General features: G+C 41.7%; 1 protein-coding gene and 1 long non-coding RNA gene across 2 annotated transcripts in view; both read left to right on the plus strand.

Annotated features, from left to right (window-relative positions):
• TOP1 (DNA topoisomerase I) overlaps nt 1-20,084 on the plus strand; it is a 69,044-nt gene that overhangs the window by 38,495 nt on the left and 10,465 nt on the right. The window contains exons 4-12 of the mRNA XM_080406005.1: nt 2,972-3,098; nt 3,642-3,700; nt 6,509-6,604; nt 7,821-7,896; nt 8,908-9,005; nt 13,375-13,490; nt 17,415-17,536; nt 18,242-18,364; nt 19,831-20,018. Of these exons, the coding sequence (XP_080262131.1) occupies nt 2,972-3,098; nt 3,642-3,700; nt 6,509-6,604; nt 7,821-7,896; nt 8,908-9,005; nt 13,375-13,490; nt 17,415-17,536; nt 18,242-18,364; nt 19,831-20,018 (1,005 nt within the window). The remainder of the gene's footprint in view (nt 1-2,971; nt 3,099-3,641; nt 3,701-6,508; nt 6,605-7,820; nt 7,897-8,907; nt 9,006-13,374; nt 13,491-17,414; nt 17,537-18,241; nt 18,365-19,830; nt 20,019-20,084) is intronic.
• Nucleotides 9,013-11,290, plus strand: LOC308071096. Its single transcript, XR_013930988.1, has 2 exons — nt 9,013-9,576; nt 9,672-11,290. It is a non-coding gene; the product is annotated as an uncharacterized lncRNA (long non-coding RNA).

Below are 20,084 nucleotides of genomic sequence, written 5' to 3' on the forward strand. Positions count from 1 at the left end.
ACCTAAGACTGAGTCGGGAATCCAGATTTCTTGATTCTGACTCTAGTGCTGAAAAATCTGAGCTTTAGATTAGATTGCATAACAGCTTTTCAATGGTGGCCACTTACAGTCTTTCGAGGGAGGTGTCATTTGAGCTTCTACTTCAGCAAGCCTAAGTTTTTAGTACTTTTTGTCTTTATTCCAGCTGTTAGTCTGTAAGCATTCAACATAAAAATTCTCACTGTTTCTTTTAGGCCAGTGGGATTTTCTACCTTTTTCAGCATTACCTTTGCAGATGTAGGTTTTCATCTATTAATTTGCTTTTAGTCACATTTTGTGTGCATCTCTGGGCTCTGCAAGTCACATACTGAAAGCTAGTGCTTTGGGCTGCTAGCGCGGAGCATGGTGCTTTTGAAAACTTAAGCTTTTTTTTTTTTTTTTTCCCCTGCTATTCCAAACTCCCAAGCAACATTTACCCTAGAGAACAAACCCCATCGATCGCAGCGTGTACTGTGCTTTGAAGATGCAGATTGTCTGAGTAAAACATGTTATTGCAGGTAGGATTTAAATACCAAATAAGAGCAAGTCAGAAAATAGAAACAAGCAGACTTGCAGAGAACAAAACGGGTTGAAGCCTTGCATGTTTGTTCATTATGTATGTTTTTTTCCTGTATGATGATATGCCTTTGTAATTGTAAAACTTAAATCTTTGGCAAATGATGTACCTAGCATACAGATAATAGTACAAGATACCAAGTCAGAATTTCCAGATCTTCCTGAGTTAAAAAAGGATTAATCAATGTGTGGGGTTTGTGCTTTGAGACAGTCAGTGAATCTCGTTGGAGCAGAGGAAAATGAAATAGGTATCTTAAGTCTGAAATACTGATGAATAAACAGGATACAGAAGCTGGGATGTCAAATCTGAGCAAGAGTAGCAAGCATCTCCTGGATTTCCAAGATCCAGTGTCAGGATGTCCTGCATATGTAATTGCATGTCCTGATCACACAGCACACATAACACGATCTGCTGGGTAAGAATAGTCTGCAGTTGTTGAATCTTCACTCACAGGCAACATGTGGTGCTGTGCGTCTTATTTCTAAGAGTGCCAGTTGCCTTTTGATATTTAGATACTCCTTTACAGTTTTAGATGTAGTATGAAGAGGTTGCTAGAGAGTTAAAATGAAACTGGTTTCTCTTTCTACTGATCTCTTTCAATGTGACGCAGTTTGTGAATATACTGACTTCAGTGATGGATTTTCGTGCTTTAGCTGCTTGAGCTTGGAAGGCTGCTGTATATTTATTGGAGTGTGTGGGACTCTGAGCTTGAATAATTTAGACCTTTTGCAGGTTCAGGTCCTTTTGTGCTAGTGTTACACGAGGCTCTGAAACTCTCTGCGTTGGACTTTACTCGGCAGTTCTACAGCTGGGTATGGGTCGGCGTATTTGTGGCTGTGGCTGCCTTCCTCTTAATCACATGCAAGCTTTATGGGAGCTAGTTGATGTGGTGCTTGTTTTCTGTAGCCATTGAATATCCAACCCTTTTGTAGTCTGGTTTTTATGATAGAAGGAAGACTTGAAGCATATATAGTTTTTAAAAATCACACTCCTACCTGGCGTTCCAGGCTTGCTGTTTTTCAGGTCTGTGCTCCCCCAGATCAGTTTGGACTTGCACTTGAGTGTTGAAATAACTGAAATAAGGAAGCTTGCCTATTTCTGGTAAGGTTTGCATTGCATTGAATAGTCCTAAGGAGAAGCGGAGTGCATCCCAGAGAGCAGTAGTGGTGGGAGTTAAGTGCTGAGGAAGGAGGAGCATAAGCTGCCAGTGTGAGGAGGGCAACTTACTTGGTGCCTAGCCATGCCCAGTAGAAGAGAGGCTGATTTCCACTGTGCCTTTCTTTGGTTTGCTTTTAAGCCCAGCATGACCTCAGGGAGTGCACACAACCTTATAAATGTGTATTGAAGGCCTGTTGAATTGACAGGCTTGCTGCTTGGCTTCCACAACAGTGCTGCTAATCCTTGCGGCCAGTACGAGTCTCCTGAGAGTGTTTGCTTACTTTCTGGCTCCAAGGATCGGGTCATTTCATGTCATTTTCATTTGAAAACAGTTGCGTCTTTTTGGTTGATAAGAAAAACTTGAGAATGTGATTCCAAATTTACCTAAATGTATTGGAAATCAGAAGGATGTAGACAAGGAAGATTTTTCTTCTCCTTGGGGATCTTTTTTCCTCTGTTCTGTCTAAAGAATTTCAGTTATTTAAACTCTCAATGCTGTTATCCATAGCACCAAACCCTTGGGTAGCAGCAGCCCAGATTTTCACCTTTGGTGAGTTCCAGTCCTGCATGGCAGGGTCGTCTCAGCCGAGCAGAGCTTGCTTGACCACCGTGGTGAGGCACAGTGAGGAAACAGCTTCGACTGAGGACTGCAGCATTATTCCTGCCTTTTTTGTTTGACTTTGCATAAACACAAGGACATCTCATATCCTGTTTGCTCTGGTTTTCCCATCTGTTTGGGAATAATAGAGATCAGCGGTTTTCTCTTTAAGTTCCAGAGATGAGAGCTGCTACAATGACAAACTGTTGTCTGAGCAAAAGCTGACATGGGCATTGATGGGACTGGCGGCTCTATTCCAGTGACCTTTTATGTGGACTAGGAAAAAGAGGAAAAGCAGAGACAGTGGGAATTCAGCCTAAAGTGTTGAGCTTTAAGCATAGCAGCTGTGGATTTCCTCAGCAATCCAGACTGATGGGGGTTTTCCTGAGGTGGAGCTCTTGGCGTCTGTGGTGTTGTGGTATGTCCCCCTCCTGTTCCTCTTCCTCCGGAGGAGCATGGATGACATGTGACAGGAGACTGTGGTGGATCTTTCTGTTGAGGTGATCTCTTTATTTTGTAGGGTTTGTAATGATCAAAACCAGTGACTCTTTACTGCTGGAAGCTGTCTGTGTTAGTTCTCCTTGTGTTCCCCTCTGCAAACATACGCTTTTGTCTTGCAGTGAGCACAAAGATTCCTCGGAAAAGAAACACAAAGACAAGGAGAAAACCAAACACAAAGATGGCAGCTCAGAGAAACACAAAGACAAACACAAAGATAAAGACAAGGAGAAGAGAAAGGAAGAGAAGGTATGTGTCTCCTGTGGGAGAGACAAGAGGATGGTTCTGGTTTATACTACTGAATGTTACAAACTCAGTAGGTTAGATGTAGCTTTTACTTCCATGTCTTTATCAGCCTGGAGAGAATTATCCCAACGCTACCCAGAGACTTAGTTTGTGGAGTGCTAGGTAGGAATTTGTAAGGACTTTAGCTGCAGCTGTGGTGAAGCATAACAGTTCCACAGTGGAGCTGTGTCTACTGGCTCCACATTTCACTTTGTCAAGGCAGAAAAATCTGTTAGATCATGTTCGTTCTGTGCAAGGACAAAACTATACAGTTAACTCCAATCTGTTGAAATTGAGGGCCAGAAAATACAGAGTTGACCATGATTTACCAAAAGTGTTGCCTTTTTGGTGTGTCATGTAGGTCACTAAAGGCTACAGGGGACGAAGGTGTAGTCACAGTGCCCTTTGGTTCCTTCCACAAGTTAAATATCCTGCCTGTGTTGCATACTGGAAAAACGTAAGTGGTCTGGGCAGCGCTAATCACCTCCTACTTTTTATGTTTTTCAGATGAAATTACCTTCTGGTGATATAAAAATAAAGAAGGAAAAGGAAAATGGTTTCTCCAGGTAAGAAGTCAGGTCTATGATCTGAAAAAAAAAAATATAAAAAAATAGCAGTTTGACTTTTCTTAGGTGCTCAGTGTTTGACCGCTCTCACTTGGTCTTGGGGAAAAAATTGGAATGCTTTTGACCCCTTCAGACACTATATTCTCAATTATGGGAACTGGTAACTGATATACTTACCTAGTAACTGGAGATGGGAGCTGTTAAATACCTGGTATCTGCCTGCAGATGATGGATTTGTCCAAGTTTGAAGTAGTTGAATTCTGCCAAGGACAGGTTGAGCTATAGAAATGTTGGTAGCTGGAGCTGAAAGAACCTTTGTTACAGAGTTGGTACCTGGAAGCTGCAGGCAGTCTGCTGGAGACAGGGCCTTATAAAGACACTCCTGGTTGCCTCGAGTGTCTCTTCTGTAAGTGACTGCAGCCCAAAGCCTGCGAAGAGGCATGGCAAGTGAAGGGTGCTGGTGTAAAATCAGAAGTACCTTCAGAAAATGCCTAAATGTCCAACTCTGTTAAAAATCCTGCTAATAATACAGGCTCCTGGACTTGGTTGTTGTATCAGTCATTAATAGGTAGTCTTACTAAAAACTGGAAACGAGCAATTGTTTCTGAGTACTTTTTTCTAATAGTTTTACCAGCTAAGATCTCTTGTGACTTGTTTAAGTGTAGCCATTGGTGATTTTTAAGGTGGTAAATGCAGTCCACTACCTTACTGGAGGTCTGTGGCATGGTGGATGCACGTGTTGGTATCTGTTAGTCAAGCAAAGCTTTCAGTCATGTGCCCATTTTTACGGATTCATTTATAAAAAATAAACAAAATCCTTCCAGTCTCACCATGTTCTGCGGATACAGAGAGGCTGGGAGAAGATACCTGTCGAGTCCATGCCTGTTAGTTATTCTTTGCGTATTTTGAATGCGCCCTCTTAACATGAGTTCCTCCATCTGTTTCATTTTCTTGCTCCTGTTTAAAAATGCAAACCAAGTAGTTAGGCTTGGCGCAGGGAAGAGGCGCCCCCTGCCGGCCCTTTTGGGGATACCCTGGAAACAGAAAGCAATGACTTTTAGGTGTTCGTAGTGTAGGAGACGGTTAATAATAACTCTTTTCAGCCTCTGCTATTCAGCAGTATTGCATTAATGTGCTAACCTCACCAGGGAAGTTGTCTGTTCTCGTATCAAAGTAACTGGGTCCTCTTTAGGTCCCAAAACATTTTTTTGTGTGTGTGTGTGTTTGAGGAAAGCCTGGAGGAGCCATCACAATTGTGCTTTCTTCAGGGCCTAAAGCTGGCTAAGAGTAAAGAAATTATTTTCTTTTTTTCTGCTGTAATTTTTTTTTTTTACAAGCTCACCAGAGAAAAATATCCTCACTCAGATGGTTTTGATTTTCTTCCTTAAGACTTGGTATGATGAGCAATGTTACAGTCTTGGAAACAATGCAAGTCAAGGTTCAGCTTGGTCACGGAGCTCCTTTTTTTTAATATAATTGCACTTTATTTCCTACTAATTACAAAATGTTGTGAAATATTTCACTGTTAAAATAGACTAGATAAAATTCCTAGCAAATTAATGAACAGTAGTTCTAGATTTCTGCCTGGAAGGGAGAATAAATTAAACAAGACAAATACTTCTTTTTTTCCATGTTTTGCAACTGTCTATGTGTTACAGACTTGAGTCTTGGTTAATCATAAGCGATGCCACAGAAATGGCTTCTTTTAGCAGCACGTATCTGTTTCCCCTGAGTTGCATCTGCCAGCACTGCAGTGGCTTTACAGCTGTGAAAGAGCAAACTGCCTTGTTCTGCTTCATGGACACGTTGCCAGCTAAAATAAGACTCCAGAATGTCTCTTGCTGACTGTGATCTACAAAGCATAATGGTGCTTTTTTTTTCTCCCACTCCATCCAATTGCGAAATCCATATGTTGACTTGAAAACTGAGTCAATTTGATATAGAAATTGCTGATTGAATATATGAACAGGAAAGCCCAGGATGGCACTCTTTCTACCTGAGTGGAGCAGCACTAAGTGCTTTAAAATGTAGCTGTGAACTCCTTGAGACATCTTTTTCTTTATGAAGTAAAATGCTTCTGTGAAATCCAGAAGTAATGAGTTCGTTTAAAGGGATAGTATCTCTTGTACTCGTACTCTTTTTTATTCTTTTTAATTTTTTTTAAATTACTGAGGTCTTGAGACATTATGTCTAAAAATGTTGAGCCTAACTTAATATTTGTGGTCTGTTGAAAGGGATGGGATTGTTTGCTTCCCGCAGTTTGGACAGTGAAAAGAGTGTGATCAGTTTAACTTTGCCAAATCTTTGTTTCCTTTTCTGGTTTTCACATGCCTCTGTATTTAGTTGGCAAAAGATTCATGGGAATAGCTTTCAAATCTTTGTTTAGTTGATAATCTTTTTCTCTTATCAGGCTCAATAAGGATACTGAGTTGAAACTAAATAATGTCCTCTATTTGACTGCACGCATGCATTTCAGTTTTGTGTTAAGTACATTTGAAAGTGCTGGAAGCTACAGTTGTTTTTACTCAAAACCTCAAAGGAACACAGTGAAATCTAAACAGTTGAATTTGATCTTGATGTTGGTTGAGAAACAGCAAATAAGTAGGCACTGAATGACTCCTTATGCTGTCTGTGGATATTCAGAGAATGACAGTTCGGGTCTTGGGGGTCTTAAGATGACAACACATTCCAGGACTGGAAGACATGCCCATTTTGGAGATGATAATCTCTTAAAACTGAGTTGTTGCTGGTTTCCGGGAAACCTCATATCTGAAATTAAAACCCACCTTTCTTGGCTTCTTTTTGTAGTCCACCTCGTATTAAAGATGAACCAGATGATGATGGGTTTTACATGTCTCCTAAAGAGGACTCCAAACCGCTGAAGAGACCTCGAGAAGATGATGAGTAAGTGGTGTGGGTGCTGGCGACTTGGATGTTTGGCTTTTTAAAAAAAAAAATATTGAGGGAGAAGGTGGGATTTCAGGCCATCAAGGCAAAATTGTTCATGTGGGTGACTGGAGATCTGAGACCGGACTCCTTATGCTGTTACAAGTCTTCTGTGCAGGTCAAGGATAGTATTTGTGGTGTCCAAGGCAAAATACCATTACCTGCTCCTGCAGATGATGCTATGAAATGTTGCAGTGCTAGTAAATAAAAAAGAAAAAAACCCAGAAGGTAGGTAGAGAAAGAGCAAGAGAGGTATTTATGCTATTTATGCTAGCTAAGTAGCTTGCAGTGGTTTCTGTTGGGTAAGGAAATGACTGCACAAGAGGAAGAGGAGGCATTGTCAGCCTGTTTGGGGGCAGGGTGGGAGGTTTGCCAGCACTGCTTGGCCTAGAGTCTAAATACGTCATGGGTTATGCTAAATCAAAATAAAAATACATACGATGTTTGCCTGATACAGTAACCTACCCAGTAAAATAAAAGCCCAGTTACATCATGCTGATGTGTCACCATCTATGTGCATCCAGCTCTTTGGATAGTGTGGCCTTACTAGCGGTCTGCAGTTAAAGGGTTGGAAGGGTTTAACCATGGTGGCATTGTGTCCCTGTGTGGTATTTCTCAGTTTCCAAGAGGAGATGGGTGTGACATCCTTTGTGTAATCATTTGCTGCCCTCTGTTAAACTTTTGTGACCTCCCATCTCATGTCTGCAATGGAAAGATTAAGAATTCGCCAGTAGTCAATTTTGCTGTTGAACTAGTGGAGGATGCAAAAGTTGAGCCACGTGGGCAGGTCCCAGACTGATGACTGGAAAAGGAGTTGGGGTTAGAACATGCCACAAAGCTGTTGCCCATTTTATCCCATCCCATGTGATCACTGGGAGGCTACTAGTGCTTTTGGATCAATTCTTCATCAAGGAAGATTTTTGCTTCAGCAGTTTGAAACTTGTGGAGAAGTGTTCACAGTAACAGCTTACGGGTTTTAGGGTTTTGTAGGCTGTTTGGCTGGATAGGGATTGTTCAGTTTTCTGAGAGTGGGGCATAAAATTATATTCTTTAGAAATGAAACATGCTAGAAATGTTGTGAACTTTTGCACACAAACTTGGTATATGTATGACTTTATTTTTTTTTATACTGGAAAATTATTATTTTCATCAGCTAGTGGTTTTGTTTTTACAGTGCTGAGTACAAACCCAAGAAAATCAAAACAGAAGACATCAAGAAAGCAAAGAAAAGGAAACAAGAGGAAGAAGAGGTAATGTGAAAGATGAGTTTATTTCTATAATCAAGAAAAGCAAGGCTGACAATTTGGTGTTGAATTATGTAGAGCAGGGGGAGTCTGATTCAAGGGTACAGAGGCAGGGGCCAGTTTGGGACAAAGCTGCACGTGGTAGATCCCCACCTGTGGTGCAGGTTAACTTATCTGAGCCATGATGTATACAAAGTCAGGAAAACTTTGTCTCCTGCTCTTAAAACAACGGATGGAGATGATGCCTCCAGGACATGAACTTCAGCCAGTTCCAGGCAATTCGCAGTCCTTCTGTTAAGTAGCTCACAGAGGGTAGAGGAGCCTCGCTAACAACATCTGGTAATTGCACAGATGATGTAGCACAGTTCAGAAGCAGGGGAGATGAAACAGAGCTAAGCTGCTAGAAAGAAGCTTACAGCTTTGAGATGAAGTGTAGAGTGGAAGTCTCATTGGAGAGGGACTTCACTGAGAGGTTAGCCATAATTTGAGACTAAAGAACTATGCTCCACATCTAGCAAAGGTACCCTTCTGAGGCACATGTTGCAGGCACCTCCTGGCAGTGTGGTTAATTCTTCATTTCAATGACAGTGTCTCTGTAGTGAACGTATACTAGTACGTTCCCAGAAGCCACCTCACAGTGGTGCAAGTGTGCTCTGTAGCATTGGCCAGACTAGATACGCTAGTGCAGGCCAAGGAGGGTGTTTCTATAATTAAACAATTGTGTTACTATGGACCAGGCTCCTCGCTTATCAGGTGAGGCAGAATAACTGACTGTGTGTACACTTAGCATGCCCCAAGTGCAAAGTAAAAGAATTTAGCTTGAAATATAAGTGGGACCATCAGCGGATTTTAACTTAATAGGATGATCTAAGAGCACGTTTACGTATTGAAGCCACAGGAATTTGGTTGTTTGCGGTCAGATTTATATGCCCCAAGAGACAGTCTTCTAGTTTTAAAGCATCTTGTCAGGGAGGGGAGAAGTAGCTCCTTCTAACAGATTCTTCACTCATTTTGCAGGACAGCAAAGCAAAGAAAGCTAAAAGCAAAGATAAGAAAGTCCCTGAAGCAGACAAGAGAAAGAAGCCGAAAAAAGAGGAGGAGCAAAAATGGAAATGGTAACTATATATCAGTGATGTAGGCTACCTCTGCACCTGACCTTTCCCTGTTAACTTCCCATGCTGACTGATAAGCATATCTGGCTTTCTCTTTTGGTGATTCATGAGGATTTGTTCTGAATAATGGGCTTACTTTTTCTGGTAAGCTTTAAATAAGTATCTCATTCACTATGTTCATCCCCTGAAGTAGAAGTGAAATACCTTTTTTGGTATACCTAGAACAAGAAATAAGTTGTTTGTGAGGCTGTTTTATGTTGTGGGGTTTTTTTTTTCCTTATCTGTAGAATGTAGAGGCTGTCTGTAATGATCAGGTACCAGTATTCTGGTGCCCAGGACCTGCTCCATTCTGACACTCTTCAGAGCAATATGAAAACTTGCAGGCTTGGGGGAATATATAAATAGCGTGTAACTATTAACTGATATTCTAGTAGATCTTATCTGTCTTGTATAGAGGGTACAACATGAGTGGTTGTCTACCTTTCTATTCTAGCTGGATGTCAACTTGTGTGCCTCTCAAAACTGCTGCTGTCTCTGGCACAGATATGAAAGTTGGTCGATGGACCGGTTAAACGTGGGTTGTTTGGACAATGAATTTTGAAGATAAGTTATGAACGGAAAGCACTTTTTGTCTTGCCCAGGACCCTAAAGTTGTGCTTTTTTTTTTAGAACATTTTTTAAATAAATCTGGACTTTGTGGTTCATTTGGAAGACAGGCCTATGCTGCATCAGTGGTGCTCTGTGTAAGAAACCTGCTGGATTTTCTAGCTATCCACAGTAATGTAAGCTGTTGTTACAGCTAGATTTGAGGAGCTGTTACTTGTGTGAAGTTTGGGCCTTAGTACTTCCCTCAGTTCAATGCATATTTAGATTTCAAAAGCATGTTTATTTTCTGCACTCTTGTAATCTCCTGTAATGTATTTTTATGCCCTTTTGGAGATGATGTTTTCATGAGTGTTTTATCAGATCATTTGGCTATTTTTAATAGATCTGTAGTGTTGTGGAATGCCTTTGCAATCTTCAGTCATTTCAGGTTGAGTTTTTTTACCCCTTTATTTTCCCTCTTATTGATTCATCTATAAAAGAAAAATTATTCTGTAGTGTATAGCCTTGGCATATTTCTCTTTGTCACAGCTTCCTTAGAACATCAGCACTTGAACAGTTTTTTCATACTTTTATGCTGTCTTAAAAATTTGGTTTTCAGGCCCTTCCGCAGAACTGTCCTGATTGATGATATTTTTTTTTCCTTTTTCCCTGAACAATCCACTTTTTTTCTCGATCCTTGACAACATATTTTTAATGTGCTTTGACATTAACAAACTATAGGGGCATGAAGCAATAGGAAGCTACAGAAGGTCTCTTTAAGCCTTTATGATCTGTTGTCTCTCTGGCTTTGTTTCAGCTGCCCTTGCCTGTTCTGTCGAAATACTCTGTTATCACAACTCCCTTTTGTTGTAGTCTGTATCCTTCACAGCAAACCTTTACTGGAGAGCTGTGCTGTTCTCACCTGCCTTGGCTGCATGGGCCCTGGTAGCTGTGTTAAGCTCTGCGATTTGTGCTTACTGCTGAGAAAAACTGCCTTTGAAAGCATGTTTTGCAAAATTTGGCAGTAGGTAGCTGCATCCTTCTGCTGATGTTCCTGTCATCCATCTGCAGCTTTGTATAGCGTGTCTTTGCTGGACAGAGTTTCATCTGCACTTGTGTCTCTTAAGGGCATTTCATGTTCCATCTGAGTCAATTTTCTGAAAGTCTGATATCTTTTTTTGGCTGCTTGTTCAAGTGCTTACTGCCTTGAGCACTTTCATCCTCACTTATGTGAATGCTTGATGCTAGACATTCCCAAGGCATTGGCCTTGTTCATCACTGTGTGGAGCTCTTTTAGAGGTCATTTTCACACCCTGTCAGCATGTGAAAAATATGTGATCCAGAAGTATACCTTATGAGCACTTCTCCCACCTTGTGTTATAGTAAGTTCATTTCCTTGAAATAACATGTCCTGGAGGTATAGTCTGTTTTTTTTTTTCCTAAGAATCTTCTCTATTTTCATTCCACTTGAAAAATCCCTCTCCAACTCTACCTTCCTGAGCTGCCTGGCATTCTTGATAGAATCAACAGGCTTGATACAGGATTTAATCAAGGAACCTATGTGACTGATCAGCACAGTTTCTGCTGAAATCAGTAAGGCGGCTTTCCTAACAGACAGTGTTCTCCCTGCTCCATGTAATCTTTTGTAGAACATTGCTTTAGGACCAGGAGCTATCTTGGACAGTGTTGTTCTAACAGGTTTTTTTGTTTAAAACCAAATGAGGATGAAAAATTGGCTAAACTCAGAAGGCTTACTTTTACCTTTTGTCTTAATGATTATGCATGAGGTTTAGGAAGGTGGAGGTGGGGTTAGGAGTGGCTTATGATCTTTTCATGACAAACTTTCTGGTAGCCTTGGGCTTAGAAACCACCCTGTGGATCGAGTGTTTCCTTGTAGCCTTCCCAAAAGGCACAACGTGATTCAGCTATCTATTGGAACGGCTACCTTTCTAGGACTCATTTTACATGTGTCCTTCGTAAAAGAACAGGAATGGGTAGAGGAACAATTTCTCATCAAGTAAATACAGCATGATAAATATTAAAAAAGACATGGCTGAAAAGCAAGAGTGACAAACTTATCCTTTAAAGTAGTGGCTACTGTGAATGATCCCCACATTTTTTCTTACTTGAATAAAAACACTCATTGTGAGAGAGGATAGCTGGGAGGAGAGGCAAATAGTTTAATTTATTTTGCTGGAAGGAGCTTCTGGGTGGAAGAACCTAGGCCTATGTTTGACAAAATATTTAGATGTCTAGCTTCTAATTAATTTAAAAAACAACCATTAGGAACGTAAATATTTGGGATCTAGACTTCAAATGTCAATATTAGTTTCTTATATAAACATAGTTTACTCAAGCCTTCTTCCCAGCCAGGGACTGAAACTGACATGCAGGTTTTGTGCTGATAGCTGGGCTTGTGGGCTTTGCTGTTAAAGATGTTACTGTCCTCCTCAGTTCAGGTCTGGGGCTGTGGTCAAAGACAGTGTCTTTCTAACTGTGTCAAGATATTACATCCCATACAGTTGTTTTTCCTAAATTCTTGATGTACAGGCACCGGTGAAGCATTTTGAGTGTCTTCTGGCAGAAGCTCTTTTCTCTCGATACAATGCTTATCTTCTGTGCTCTGACCCTCTTAATCTCAGCAGGGATGAAGTGATCTGTATTCGTGTATCACGATTCCTGAGATGCATGCAGTACATGTATGTCTTTTCTCAGCTGCTGTTGGACCCAGGATGGGACTGCTCCATAGGGCTGACACTAGAGGGAAGCTTAAACTATTTTTTTTTTCTTTTTTGCTCAACAAAGTTGTCTGGGCAATTCAAAGCCTGAGTGCTGTGACAGGTTAATGGTCTTCCAGTTGATTAATCACTAAGGTAAAATAGCCTTTCTCGGCAGGGAATCCTGTGCCAGCAGCATGTAGCAGTAATGTTCTGGTAATCATGAAAGAAGTGTAGAGGGGAGGGGAGGAGTGTGGAATCAGTGGCTCGGGCACACAGGGTACTGGGAACTGGGGGAAGGATACTGGCCTGCTGGGACCCCTTTTCTCTGTAGATAAATTGCTGACCCTGTGAATTCAGTTGGAATGTGGAATTGGTGCTGCCTACCTTGCTGTGTTGTGATACCTAATGCATCACTTGCAAAACATTTTTATAGAGGTGCTTTCAGGCAAGTTTGCGATTTTCCAATGCTACTCTGTTTTTCTTCAAGTATTGCTTTTTTTACCCAAAGAATCAGAATGAATTTAAAATAACAGAGCAGGTTTTAGTCTTTCTGTCTAAGCAGGTTTGTTCTCATTTAGGTCGTAAATGAACATCTGTTTCTTTATCTCTGTCCTTAACGGCATACTTGTCCACATCTGAAAGCAGCTGCATAATATACTACAATTGTTTGGCTTTGCTGAACAGGCATTCTGGACTTGATGTTAGATCACAGCTGACTCTAATTTGGCATGATCCTAGCTGTTTTACAAGACTGAATTCTTTGTTTTCTTAAGTTCTAAGCTTTTTCAGCTGTGTGATTTTATGAAAAGAGCAGCCAGTGGGAGGTGAGATTATGGTGTCATCAGATAACCTGTGACCCAAGGTTCATGGACATGGCTGTGCTTTTGCTTAAAAAAAAAAAAAAGAAAGGAAAAAAAAAAAGGTGCATTGAATATTTGTACTTGGTCTGTGCCTGGCAAAGCAATGATTGCTTGCTGATTTTTCTTTAGCATACTTTTATAGCTACATAGTAATAAAATGAAGATTAGGAGCTTAAATTTGTATTGGTTCGTATTTCTTTCTTGAAGGTGGGAAGAAGAGCGCTACCCTGAAGGCATTAAATGGAAGTTCCTAGAGCACAAAGGTCCTGTATTTGCTCCACCATATGAACCTCTGCCTGAAAATGTCAAGTTTTATTATGATGGTGAGTTAATCTGTGTTTCCACTTGCTGGGAAGAGAAATAAACATTCTCAGGGTATTGTGGTGTTCTTCCGGGGACTGAAAAGATGAGGAGGTGGTTTTGTTTTAGTGGTTAGCTTAAAAGAAGTTCCTCAACTGCTAAGTGAAGGAACGATCTGTGGAATAAAGGAACAGCCTACTGAATTCTGCTGATGGGGTTGACATGGAGATGAACTTGTTCTCCCTCTGTTACAGTGGTAAATCTCTCAGGTTACTTAACAATATGAGTGTCTTACGCCTGCGAGTAGTGGTTTAAAACTAGTAGAGTACGTGATTGTAGCTTCTTCATTGCTGGTCACCTTTAGGCTTGCTCTGTTTTCTTAATGTTATGAATTGCAACTTCCATCATCTGTGATGAAATTCATCATCGCTTGATAGCATGAGCGGGATGAAAGACAATTGAATTTTGATACAGATGATTAGGATCTTGTAGGAATGCATGGGATGACCCTGACCTCAAGGACACAGCCCTCTGGTGTAAGTCATGGTCCCACTCACTAACTGTTGTGTGTGGTAGAACTAATTGATGTGGGATTCTAATGTGTTGGGCTGACTGGTTGTTAGAGGCTCATGTGGAAGGGATTATATGAGGTGATGCCTGCTGGAGATTGGACTTGATGACCCGTGTGCTTCCTTTTAGTCCTGTGATCATGTTAAATGAAGGATCAAATTAACCCAGGATTGAATTAAGTGGGAGGCATCTGAAAGGATGAAAATGTAATTTTTGGTGAAGGGGACATCTGTGCATGGAACTCTTCCAGGAGCAGCGTGCTGTTTTCATGTGACATGACACAATGTTTTTAAATACTGAGAAATAGGTGGCATTCATTTTCAGCAACAATTTAGTGAAATAAACATTGCATCCTGTTGGAGGCTATCTCCAAGCAAGTAGCACAGTGATCAGGGATGTCTACAGACTTCTTTCTTAGGGTTCTTATAAAGAACTTGATAAAAGTTGGAAATTTTTTTTTCCTCTGTTGAAGCATGTATGATGCCTCTCCTGCTGTCTAGAGAAGGGGAGGGGCAAGTTGCACTGCAGCTGTCTGTTCGGTGCAGGCAGCAATAAGCTCCTCTCTATCTAGCTGTCATGATTTAACCCCGGCCGGCAACCAGGTACCATATAGCTGCTCACTCCCGTCTCACCCAGAGAGATGGGGAGAACTGGAATGTAAAACTTGAGGGTTGAGATAAGAACAGTTTAATAGGTAAAGCAGAAGCCGTGCATGCAAGCAAAGCAGGACAAAGACTTCATTCACTGTTTTCCATCGGCAGGCAGGTGTTCAGCCATCTCCAGGAAAGCAGGGCTCCATCACGTGTAACTGTTACTCAGGAAGACAAATGCCATAATGCCAGATGTCCCCCCCCTTCCTCCTCCTTCCCCCAGTTTATATACTCAGCATGATGTCATATGGTATAGAATATCCCTTTGGCCAGTTCGGGTCACCTGTCCTGGCTGTGTCCCCTTCCAATTTCCTGTGCCTCTCCAGCTGGCAGGGCCCAAGAAACTGAAAAGTCCTTGACTTATTAGGATAAACATCACCCAGCAACAACTAAAAACATCAGTGTGCTATCCACATTGTTCTCACACCAGATCCAAACCACAGTGCTGCACCAGCTAATAAGAAGAAAATTAACTCTATCCCAGCTGAAACCAGGACACTAGCCATCTATTTCATGGAATCTCAAGGAAGCGCAGGGATTTTTGCAGCCTCTGTCTCCGTCATGGCAAAAAATTTATCAGTAGGCTCCGCAATTACAGGGTGGGCAGGGGGGTCTGGCAAATAAAGTGATCACATAAGTCTTCCTTGAGAAACTAGGCAAAAAAATCCGATGTCTGATTTACACAGCAGCTGCTGAGAGCCGCTGTCCATGCTCACAAGGCACTGTCTAATTTCAAGATTATGCTAGGATGATTTGTAGAGCCCAATAATCACGCTATGGCTGGCCAGCCAGCTGCCAGGCTACAGGCTGTCACTGGAGGAATCTGTCCCTTGCCCAGTGACTGCGCTGCGGTGGGACTGCCTGTTTTCACCTAACATAATGACTGCTGGAGCCATCGTTAGTGCCTACAATATCAGACTCAGTAAAGGAGCCTGAAATGCCAAAGCCATCTTTTAGGGCTTGACTATATATATGTTTGAGTGGCTGTGGGTTAACAAGCTGCTGCTCATACCGGGGAGGTGGCTTGAATTTGCATGTTTTTCTCTAGGGTGGGGCAAGATAAGAGTGTAGATAGTGGCAGCTGCATTTCAGTCATGGCCATGTGGTCTCTTCTGCTCATTATGTACACTGGTTGCTCTCTGGTTTTCAGTTTTTAAGTCAGGTAACTAATATTCACACCTCTGGAATAAATCTCTTTTTCTTTAAATGTACAGCCCTGTCACTGAGAGCCTTTTCAAACCTTTGTAAAGAGAAGGAAATCGAGTCCGATGCAATATATTCTAAGGTGATTAGATAAAGGTGCCTGAGCCTTCAGCTATTTGGGAAAAATATCGGTCATTTGAGCCCCATAATATGTTACTAACTCGATAGCCTCTTTCAAGCTAGACTTGAAGCCTGGAAAAACAGTTTCCTTTGCTGTCTCTCCCTTCCCCCATTTCCTGCTAAAAGCAAACAAATGCTGTGTTTTAGGTTGCAGCTTAAAAATTGGCAGAGTTACTGGTGGTTTAATTTAATTGTGGAATATTCTCAGATCATTGGGAGGACCTTTTGCTAATTCCTGTTTTATGGGGATTAATAGATCTTAAGGTTTTATAGCTGACTCCCATGCTTTAATTTTAGAGATGACGCAACTTTTAAAAACATGTAGTAAACAAAGTGGTGTTTTTTCCAAGAGCATAGAATCAACAGTAGTGTTTCTTGTATTCACTTTTGTGGAGTAAAATGGTTGTTAAAAAAAATCCACAGGTGTTAACTGTCTGCCAGCCTATTGGGACTTTAAATATTTCTTGCAACTAGCTGGAGATGTGAGCTGCATGCAAAGCCCTTCACAGGGATCACTGGCACCTCATGTGTTGTCAGGAGTGCAGTCTGGCCCACAAAGATGCTAGATGTGAATGTTCGATGTCAAATCAACGGCTTCAGTGTTGCAGCAGCCTCTTTTCCTTTGTCTGGTAAAGTCTTCCCATGCAGCAATTTCACCTTGTACTGCAGTCTTGCAGATAAGCTGAAATGTGACCTCTTCGTTCACTGAAAGCTCAGTCTGTCTTAAAAATGACTAGCTTTTTGAGGCCGAGTTGGAGACACAGGAGTGCATTTCCACAGCAAAGGGAACAGTTAGCAGAATCCTGACACATTTCCCTGCAGTGAAGGAAAGTTAAATATTTGGCAGCACTTTCCAGCCTATTTGTGGTGTATCCATAGGAAGAAGGGCTTTTCCTGGCTAGAAAAAGCTAAAGGCTGGAAGGGGTGTTCCAAAGCAGAGACCCTCTGTGGGTAGAAGTGGAATACAAAGACTTTATTTCCCATATATGTGAGTGCTGGAATATGAAGTTTCATAAAATCCCTTGCCTTTTCCACTTCAAACAGCAGTATTTCCCCAGGAGCGTGCATACCACTGGGGTGTCTCAGCATAGGGTTTCCTGCAGGAGGCCTTTCCCCTTCCTGCCCTCCATGTCTCAGACCTGTCTCGCATCAGATTGCTATTGCTTTTTTTAATGTTTAGATTCTAGAGGAAACTTTTTTTCTAAATGTTTATGATGCTAGTCAAGCAATTGTGCTCCTCTGTTTCCTTTGTCCATCCAATTTGCTGTATTATGTGTTATTTTTTTTTTAGGAAAAACTTCTCTGTGGTAAAAATACAGCGTCCTTTAAGGTAGTTACTATGACCTCTTTCTGGCTTCAATTCTTGTTTACAGTTTTCTTTAAAAAGAAAACCTTTCTTTGTAGGTAAAGTCATGAAGCTGAGTACCAAAGCAGAAGAAGTTGCCACATTCTTTGCAAAAATGCTTGATCATGAGTACACTACAAAGGAGATCTTCAGGAAAAACTTTTTCAAAGACTGGAGAAAGGTATGCATGTAGACTGGGGCTGCAGTGACTGCAGGCGTGCTCAGCACTGGGCAATGAAAAGGGGCTACTGTCCCATGCACAGGAAAGTTCACTGAAGGCAACTAAAAGCTGCCTTAGATTGTAGCTCTGAGTTTTCCAGTTCATCCTGTAGTTTCACCAGGAAGGACCCTGGCATAAGTACCTTTCTAAACCAGCAAAGTCAGACTTAACCCAACCAAATCTGCTTGTTATGGGGTGATGGGGTATAGCTAATCTGACTGTTACTTGCCTTGTCGAAGAGCCAGCTTTATATTAGAAAGAAACCTCTTCCAAAGACCTAAAACTCAGAACTTCACCTCAGTCATCAAGCCGTAAGATCAGACCTTTTGATCAGGTGATGCGGTTTTCCTAGATGGGTTACTGGGGTTTTCTCCTTATCCCTCAACAGTCCCAGGCACTGTTCAGTGCGAGAGCGCTCTGGGAGGTGGTGCAGCACCAGCACTCTGAGATCAGAATGCTGGAAGGCCAGCATCCATACGCTCTGCTCCTTGTCCGTATCTCCTTGACCTTAGTCGGAGTGAGCATGTGGAACTAGGGGATGCTTGGGAGTTTATTGTGAGAACCTGTCTATTCTTTCTGTTAAAAGTGCCTGGGGTAGGGTAAGCTCTGCTATGCATGAAAACTTGCTATGTGTGAAAACTTGAAGTGCTGCTTTCTTTCTGGAAGGAAATGACCTCTGAAGAGAAGAGCACTATCACCAACCTCAGCAAGTGTGACTTCACCCACATGAGCCAGTATTTCAAAGCCCAGTCGGAAGCTAGGAAACAGATGTCTAAGGAGGAGAAACAGGTACCAGAGGGAATTCTAGGAGACTTCTTGATTCTTAGCTGGCTTGTTAACATCTTTGTGTAATCATTTCTCTGCCTGCCTTGCTGTTTGTAAGCTAGTGTTTACTAGCTTTCAAATTATTACTTTAAGGTTAACTGTAGGAATCTTTACTGTGCAGCTCAGGTAGGGCAAAGCACTGCTTTTACAGCTGAATCTTTATCCTGACTTAAAATTATATTGATAGGGCTAAGGCTCCTGATCCTACTTAAGTAAATAAAGAGAATCAGAGGTGCTACCTCCTTGGGATCCTTGGTTCCTGGCCAATAATGAGCAGTAGATACTCAGTTGAGAATAGATTTTCATTTTAGAACCTCCTTGGGTCTGGAGGGCAAAACTGGTGATGGTGGGAAGCATGCAGCAATGACATTAGTGAATAAAATGAGAGAACAAATCTTAAATATCAGGTAAAGAAGTTTTCTGAATAAAAAACCAAACTTTATTTTCCAGCAGCATGACTACAGTGGCTTGTGGGGAGAGAACTGAATAGTTTAGATGAGTGAAACTTATTGCAGTGGAAGTTGGAAACTTGCCCCGAGTTCTCAGTTGATCTTTTGCAACACTACAGTAATTGTCCTTTGAGTGGGGCCTGGTAGCTTGCAAGTACGGCTTTTGGGGTCAGAGGGGTCCCAGCAAAATAGAGAGCCCCTGTCTTACTGCCGTTCCCATTTGATAAACATGTGAGTGAGCCCTTCTTGGTTCCCATCCGTGGTAGCTGTTAACGATGGAGCAGAAATGGCTTTTTCTGTTAGTTTCTTAGCTGACGCGCCAGTGGTGTCTATGGGTCAGATGTTTTATTTCGAGCTGCAATGTTTTTATTTTTCCTTCTGTATAATTAGACTTCAAACACAGAAGTATGCATGAAATCTCAGCACATTTTTGCTTAGACTGTGTTGTGCTTCTGAGACTATTTGCTGACACAGGCTTGACATGTGGCAGACTGGAGACATTCCTCTGCCCGCTTTCTGATGCTCAGCTCCAACGCAGAAGTCTTGAGTTTTTATACAAAACCAAGAAGATGTGAAGTCTGGTGGATGTCAAACGCTGAATAGACTGTAAAGCAGCACTACTGTGCTGGGGCTGCTCTTGCAGCTATGATACATGGATAGAGGTACATGCCTCTACTGTAGCAAAATGGTCGCTGTCTTCACCAGCCCTAATCTGTTTCCCTGAAATACAAGTTTTAAGAGAGTTTTCTCACATTCTTTCCCTTTTTCCAGTTCGTGCTGCTTGCATTTTATGAATGCTTTTCTGGACAGCCTGCTGCGCTGTGTGTTGATACAGCCCTTGGCATGGTGGGGATCTGGTTTTGAGTCTGGTCTTCAGTATTAGTGTGGTGCAAATACGAAAATTTTTTAAGTCTTGGCATTTAGAGATGTGTGTGTGGTGCTGGATATACTGTATCATCTTTGCTTTTGGCTTATTTCTAGAAAATCAAAGAGGAGAATGAGCGGCTATTGAAGGAATATGGTTACTGTGTGATGGACAACCACAAGGAGAGAATTGCCAACTTTAAGATTGAACCCCCAGGTCTCTTCCGAGGTCGTGGGAACCATCCCAAAATGGGCATGTTAAAGAGACGCATCATGCCAGAAGACATCATCATTAACTGCAGCAAGTGAGCACTGGATGCTTCACACCTTAGCTTTACTTTCTAGATAGGATAGTCACTTTTTTAAAATCC

This window comes from Falco punctatus (assembly GCF_963210335.1).
Source record: "Falco punctatus genome assembly, chromosome: 10".
Classification (NCBI taxonomy): Eukaryota; Metazoa; Chordata; class Aves; order Falconiformes; family Falconidae; genus Falco; species Falco punctatus.